We start from the raw sequence: 7,883 nt of genomic DNA, 5'->3' as shown, positions 1-7,883 counted from the left end.
AGACACAGCGAGAGAGGGAATACAAGCAGGGGGAGTGGGAGAGGGAGAAGCAGGCTTCCCGCGGAGCAGGGAGCCCGATGTGGGGGTTGATCCCAGGACCCTGGGATCATGACCTGAGCCGAAGGCAGACGCTCAACGACTGAGCCACCCAGGCGCCCCTAAGCAGCATTTTTAAAAAGATTTATTTACTTGAGAGAGAGAAAACGAGCGAGCACGAGTGGGGAGTTGGGGAGCAGAGGGAGCGGGAAAAGCAGCTGATGCGGCCGATCCTAGGACCTGGAGATGGTGACCTGAGTTGAAGGCAGCCGCCAATCAACAGAGCCACCCAGGCGCCCCACAATGTTGCTTAGTTATTACCATCACCAGTCTGCAGTACCTAGCTCAGGCAGACACTTAGGTCACTGTCTCTCTCCCAGTGCTGCTGGCGCAGCAGACGCCCAGCAAATGCCTATCAATTTCTTTTTCCCTGGCTGTTTCATCCAGGGACCAGGCTGACACAAATCTGCCACCAGAGGTTTAGAGGAGGGAGTACTCACATCTGTAGAGATGGTTCCACACAGGGAAGAAGGCCATGTAGAGGGCCACGTCCCCCACCGTTGGGTAGGACTTGAAGATGGAGATGATAGCAATCTGGATGAACATGAAGAAGATAGGGTGGTCCCTGGGGCGGGGCGGGGCAGGCAGGCAGACAGAGAGGGAGAGATCAGTCAGGGACGAGGTCCACCCCCAGAGACTCCTAACCCCATCCCTTGAACTCAAAAATGCTCTCCAGGGGACTTCAGGCAGGGGCTGGCTCTGCTGCCCACAGGACACGGGGGCCAGACCGAGTAGCACAGCAGAAAACTGGGGACCCAGAGATGTCCAGAGGTGGTGGTGGAGGAGGGCCCAGCAAACACTAGAGAAACAGCTCATCCCCCCGCCAACCCCCATCCCGGCTCCGGGCCTTCCCCTAGGAGCCACTAAGGAAGAAAACAGATGAAGTCAGCTTCATTACTGGGCTCTAAAGGCTGCTTGTTAGAGTCATCAGGCAGCCTCCCTTGCCAGAGGCCCCTTTGACAACCGGACCCAGGGCAGGAAGTGCCGGGCTTGCCGACGCTCTTCTTCTCTGACAGTATGGTCAGTGGAGTCTCCGGACCCTTAGCTATGATGTGCTCCTTTCCAGAAAGAGAACTGATTGCTGCAGGCAGCTTTTCAGCTCCAAGGCGCTGGAACTGGAGTTCTTATTACCTTAAACTAACAATAACGGCTACCATTTCCTAAACCCTCACTCTGCCAAGTTCTGTCCAGGCCCTTTCCTTGTGCCATCACATGTGATCCCTACTGTGAGTCAGCTACTCCTCGAAGTAGGCAGGACCGTCACCCACACTTTGCAGATGAGGAAATGGAAGTTCAGAGAAGGTAGGTGAATTAGTAAGCAGTGGGACTGCTTATCTCCAGAACTCTTAAGCGTCACCAGTACTGTTCTCCTGAGTGCCTAGCACGATCACAGCTCTCGTCAGGAAGGGTGGGGACAGAGCTCCATCTCCAGTGTTCGTCCGAGAGCTGATCAAGTGCTAAAAGGAAGCCAACAGGAAAAGGCCAGCTCTACACCCTCCTCAGCTGTACCTAAACAACAAGCATATGGCCTACTTCTGCGCAGTACCTGGATGCCCAGCTCATTAAGGTTTTCTTCAGAGATTAATAGTATTCTTGACTTGCAGGTCAAAGGTCAGGGTGACTCAGTGGGTGTCAATCTGAGATGTGGGGACAAACATGTACACACCCCAAACACTTGAGCAGTTTTACACAGCAAATGCTTCAGACGCAGCTTGGCAAAGTCTCACAGTCCTGTAGGCTCTAGAAGGGTCCAGCTAGCTCAGTGAGCATCTTCCTAAAGATAAGCCAAATCACTGGCTGTGGGCTTTTTAGGTAGCTGGTAAGAACCGCAACATTTCTATGGAAAGGCCAGTGAAAGGACAGTGACAGAAAGTATGGCGACCCGAGGCTCCTGCGTACTGTCTGGAGAGAGGTGGCTGGAAGGGCTCTGTTCCCACGAAGCTGGCACTGGAAGCAACTACCGCAGGGGCTGCAGAGTTAGCAGAGCTCCAGATCCAGCAGGGGAGGCCACTTCATACACTCTGTCCCTACAACCTGGGGTGGGTGTGGGTGGGGGTCACACGCTGGTGCTGCTGTTGTCTACCCCCAGGAGCCACCTGTGGCCTTTCCCAGGCAGACAATGAAAGGGGCTACGCAGATGAGGAAAGGTGTTCCGGGCTCCCGGCTTCTCTCAGCCCAGCGGCTAAGCCTGACCAGAACAAAGGCAGGGACTGGGGACGACAGACAGCTGGAGAGCTTGGCTGGGCAAGGCTGCCAGGGTTCTGAGACTGCCAGGCCAAAGCTAAGTTGTGGGAAGGAGGCATGAGCTCTGAGCTTTTATAGAATGGGAACCATGTGCATTGGTACACTGGCCACGAAGACTGGCAGGAAGGTTAGAACAGAGAACTCAGGCTCTTGAAATCTAAACCAAATTCCCTTCCAGGTTCCCTGGACCAGCAGCCAAGGATGACTGGCCCCACTGAGATCAGGTTGTGAGGGGCCCTTCAGGCACCCAGGACCATCACCTGGACCATGTGTCAGAGCCTGTTTTCCCTTCCCTGAGCCAGGATAACAGAACAATTTCCAGGGGCTACTACAAGTGATCCCTTTCAGGAGTTTGGCACGGTGCAGGGGGATGAGGATAGATTTTGGAGACAAACAAACGTAGGTCTAATCCCAGCTCTACTACTCACTCGCTGTGTGACTCTGGGAAAATTTTTCCACTTCTCCGAATGTCCATTCCTCAACTATAAAATGGAAGTGATGGTAATAAAATGATGCCTACTTCCAAGAAATGCTGGAAGGCTTGAGTATGAACACTTTTCAGAAAGCCTAAAAAGGGCTGGGATGGAGCCAGGCTCAATACATGTTCACTTTCTTATACTACAGAAGAGAGCTCCACAGATAAGCCTTTTGAAGGAAATTCATCAGAAGATTAAACAGAGCTGCAGGTAGCCAACCTCCCAACTAATACATCCTGAGTCCCTACTGTCACCGGGATAGTGATGGAGGACGCCCAACAAGAGCCACTTTTTCCAAAGACACCTTCCAACTCCAAACCCTTCCTCTTATGCAAAATATGCGGGGTTCAGTAGCACTGTGGGCTCAGAGTGAAGCCAGAGGAAATATGAAGGGTGCTCCAAAGCGCCGTCCCTGCAGCCTGTACTCATGTGTGACTGTGCTGTGAGCTACGGCGCCTGGCACGGGAGCCCAGTGAGGGCAGGTCCCCTGGGCAGAGACGGCATAAACCTGAGACCAGATGCTCCCAGTTTGACAGGCACCTGTAAGACTACAAATGGCTCTGTGGACAAAGCAGCAGCAGGTCCAACCACTTACTTTAGCTTTATGGCTAAGGGGATGGTGTAGAAGAAGACGTTGATCTGAAACACACATACAAAGAAGAGGCTGAAGTGCTCAAACATCTCCGCAAAGAAGTACCAAAAAAGACCGATGTTTGGAGTAAGATCTGGAACAGAAAGTCTGGAATGAAGAAAACAAAGGGAGGGGAAAAAAGAGAGCCAAATTATAAATGGTCTGCTTTGACCTGGTTTTCTCCTAAAGATTCTGGTCACTACTGGGCAGCCAAGGATGACTGTCCCTACTGAGATCAGGATGTGAGGGGCTCTTCAGGCACCCTGGATATAGGTAAATAATAAAAACAAGAGGCAGAGAAACAGAAAATGATAACCCTTAACAAATATTAGCTGAACCAAACTGGCGTGCATCAAAGATCTGAAATGAGGCAGCATTCAGGCTAGAAATCAAGAGACCAGCCCCTTGGGGCGCCTGGGTGGCTCAGTCATAAGCGTCTGCCTTCAGTTCAGGTCATGATCTCAGGGTCCTGGGATCGAGCCCCGCATCGGGCTCCCTGCTCAGTGGGGAGCCTGCTTCTCCCTCTCCCACTCCCCCTGCTTGTGTTCCCTCTCTCGCTGTCTCTCTCTGTCAAAAAAAAAAAAAAAAAGACCAGCCCCTCTTTTACTGCCTAAAATACATATGTTTAAATTTAGGAGATATCCAGGACTGTAACAATAGAGGAATGGGTTTTAAACAAACAATATCTAGGGGCGCCTGGGTGGCTCAGTTGGTTGGGCGACTGCCTTTGGCTCAGGTCATGATCCTGGAGTCCCGGGATTGAGTCCCGCATCGGGCTCCCTGCTTGGCGGGGAGTCTGCTTCTCCCTCTGACCCTCCCCCCTCTCATGTACTCTCTCTCTCTCTCTCATTCTCGCTCTCTCAAATAAATAAATAAATAAATAAATCTTTAAAAAAAATAAACAAACAATATCTACTTGGGGGCATTCCAAAGACTTGCCTAGAGGAGCAAGCTCAAAGATCCTACTGCTCCCCATTCTTGCTCTGTATCCCCACAGCAGGAGCCAGAAACTGAGTGCCTGACACGGCACTGACTTCTGGGGCTTTGCAGAAGCATCAGCAGGTTCCAGCTAGATCCCAGATCTCATCTGAGAAATAAGGATTTCACTGGAAAACTTTTTGTCTAGTTGTATCAGATAAAGATTGGTTGCCATTCTGGCTCTTCTAAAAATTTACATTATATGTTTTATTTAAAAAAACAACAGAGTTGAAACTGATGTCAATTCACAATGTGAAAAGGGCAATAAATGGAGCGTGGAGAAGGGAGAAATATGCAGGGGCTCATGGTCAGAGTTCACTGACCAGAGTTCACTCCACCCAGGGCGCGTCTTTGCCTCCTGCTGTGACTACATTTCCTTTTCTGTAAAATGAGGTAAAGAATACAGTCTGCGGGTCTGCAAAAAAACAGGCAAAGCTTTTCGCCAGCAATACAAACTCCTATCTAAGGAACAGCATGAAGAGCGAACAGTTATGCTCAGCAAGGATTTAACACAAATTAGCAGTCCAGAATCCCAAAGGGGAGTCTGCCACTCCATATCCCTTCCTCACCCTGACAGGTTTAACTAACACCTCACTGGGCTGTGAGTTCCTTGAGGTTTGGGCAGCGACCATCCTCCTCCGCATACCACACAGAGAGCATTGGGAAATGTGTGCAGAATTCATACTCCATTTTGATTTTCTCTAAAAGTTTGACACATGGGAGGTGGCTTTATTTTAAAACTGTTAGAGACCTGCTTGCAGTAGAGGAATCCATTCCTGTTGGGGACTGAACCAAACCCTTCCAGGCAGACACTGGTAGTTGCTTCAGATGTTCCTGGAGAGTGATCTTTAATCTCACTAGACTGAAGACACTCGCTAGACCTGTGGTTCTCAAAGTGTGTTCCTGGACCAGCGGCATTAGCATCACCTGAAAACTACTTAGAAATGTAAATTCTTGGTTCCTATCCCAAATTTACTTAATCAAAACCTCTAGAGGCTGGGCTCAGAAATCTGGGTGTTAAGAAGCCCTGCAGGTGGTTCTGGTGCACACTGAAGTTTGAGGACCACCATGTCTAGATGCTCCCTGTGGTTGCTCACACTCTGACTCCAGCTAGAGCTGGGAAAAAGAAATTAGCTTCCAGAGTTTTCTAATGAAGTCATTACTTACATGAAGCCATAGACTGCAGGGATGAAATCCCAGGAGCTGAGAAGGAAGAAGGAGAGGCAAATGATTACCACTAGACTTCCCACGTACATCATGGCATATTCCCAAGAGAAGATCCAGAAGGCTTTGCTCTTCACTTTCACAGGTATGTACTGCCGCTAGGAGAGAAGGCAAAATGGTATATTTAGGGATGTCAAGGACAGAAGGAAATTACCAGCTTAAACTTCAAGATCCCTTCAGCACAGCATAGGACACAGAAAAATTTTGAAAATCAAAGGACTGAAAAGGATTTACTTATGCTAGATAAACACTAAGCATAAGAAAACTAGTTTAGTTATACTGTTACCAGATAAAATAAACTTTAATGTATAAAGAATTACAAATATAAAGATGTTCCATAACGATAAAAGGTTTATCAGAAAGATGTAACAGTTCTAAACTTCTATGTACCAAATAACACAGTCTAAAAATATATAAAACATGGGGCGCCTGGGTGGCTCAGTCGTTAAGCATCTGCCTTCGGCTCAGGTCATGATCCCAGGGTCCTGGGATGGAGCCCCACATCGGGCTCCTTGCTCCACGGGAGGCCTGCTTCTCCCTCTCCCACTCCCCCTGCTTGTGTTCCCTCTCTCACTGTGTCTCTCTCTCTCTGTCAAATAAATAAATAAAATCTTAAAAAAAAAATAAATAAAAATATATAAGACAAACGTGGACAGGTCTACAAAAGAAAAACAGACATAACCATCATCAGTAGGTAACTGTTAGATCAAACAGACAAAAATCAGTAACCAAGTAGGAAATAGGAATAGCACATTTTTTAAAAATTTGTAACTTCCCTGAGAATGAGTCAGGAAAAAAAATATATATCTACATAGATATAGAAAACATGGCAAAATGGTAACTGAGTCATCTAAATAAAAGGTACTTATCATACTAGTCTTTTAACTTTTCTAAAGCATGAAAGAAAAGATTAGGGAAAAACTAATTCAAGAAGAAACAGAAAATTAGAATGGTCCTATAAACATTTAAGAAATTGAATTAGTGGGCGCCTGGGTGGCTCAGTCGTTAAGCGTCTGCCTTCGGCTCAGGTCATGATCCCAGGGTCCTGGGATTGAGTCCCACATCGGGCTCCCTGCTCGGCAAGAAGCCTGCTTCTCCCTCTCCCATTCCCCCTGCTTGTGTTACTGCTCTCGCTATCTCTCTCTCTGTCAAATAAATAAATAAAATCTTTAAAAAAAAAAAAATTGAATTAGTAATGAAAATTTTTCCCAAAAAGGAAAGAGCAGGCCCAGTCAGTTTTACAGAAAAGTTCTACCAACATTCAAGAAGCAGGTTATTCTAATCTTACATTAACTCTTTCACAGCAAATATCATAAGCTTTATACCAAAACCATTTACCAACAAAAATGCAAAAATGCTAAATGATATATTATCTAACATAATTCAGCAATACATGATAAAGTTGGGTTATGACCACGTTGGATTTATTCCAAAAACTCAAGGTTAATTCAACATAAGAAAAGCTATTGATATATGTAACACAAACAGCTTAAAAATAAGAAATCATATTAATGTCTAGATATATGCAACAACTACTTATGATAAAAATAACAAGCAATAAAAGAATTCAGTGAAGGAGCAGAGTATAAAATTAACATACAAATAGCCTTCATATGCACTAATAATAAACAATTAGAGGACACAATGGTAAGGAAAACCACATTTACAATAACACCAAGGAAAAGAAAACTTAGAATTAAGCTTAACAGGAAATGTGTAAAACCGATTCATGGAAAATTTTAAAACACTCCTGAAAGACACTAAGGTAGACTTGAACAGATGGACAGATATCCCCTGTCCTTGTTTAGGATGATTCGAAATTATAAAGAGGTCAGTTCTTCCTAATTTATAAATTCAATGCAATAATACAATACCAATAAAAATGTCAACAAGCTATTTTATGGAATTATACAAGATTAAAGTTCATATGGAAATACAAACATGCAAGGAATGAAGAACTAATACACCTTACAACAGGGATGAACCTTGAAAACCTCAAGCTAAGTGAAAGAAATCAGTCAAAAAAAGACCACATATTGTATGATTCCTTTCACATGAAATGTTCAGGATAGGAAAACCTATAAAGACAAAAAGCAGAATACTGATTGCTTAGGGCTAGAGGGGAAAGGGACACTGGGGAAAAACAGAGTTACTGCTTAATGGGCATGAGGTTTCTTTTTGGGTGATACAAATATTTTAGAACTGATTGTGATAATGGCTGCACAACTCTGTAA

The 7,883-nt window shown here is 46.0% G+C and overlaps 1 protein-coding gene across 3 annotated transcripts in view; it reads right to left on the bottom strand.

Moving 5' to 3' along the window:
• PIGU (phosphatidylinositol glycan anchor biosynthesis class U) overlaps positions 1–7,883 on the bottom strand; it is an 86,833-nt gene that overhangs the window by 21,490 nt on the left and 57,460 nt on the right. For all 3 annotated transcript variants that reach the window (XM_081832955.1, XM_081832956.1, XM_081832957.1), the window contains 3 exons: positions 5,593–5,747; positions 3,412–3,555; positions 537–661 (listed from right to left, as the gene is read on the bottom strand). In XM_081832955.1, the coding sequence (XP_081689081.1) occupies positions 537–661; positions 3,412–3,555; positions 5,593–5,747 (424 nt within the window). The remainder of the gene's footprint in view (positions 1–536; positions 662–3,411; positions 3,556–5,592; positions 5,748–7,883) is intronic.

This window comes from Leptonychotes weddellii, chromosome 10 (genome assembly GCF_054177405.1).
Source record: "Leptonychotes weddellii isolate Sample4059 chromosome 10, ASM5417740v2, whole genome shotgun sequence".
In the NCBI taxonomy this organism is placed as follows: Eukaryota; Metazoa; Chordata; class Mammalia; order Carnivora; family Phocidae; genus Leptonychotes; species Leptonychotes weddellii.
Note: the sequence above shows the minus strand (reverse complement) of the source record. Positions and strands in the feature narration are given on the sequence as shown.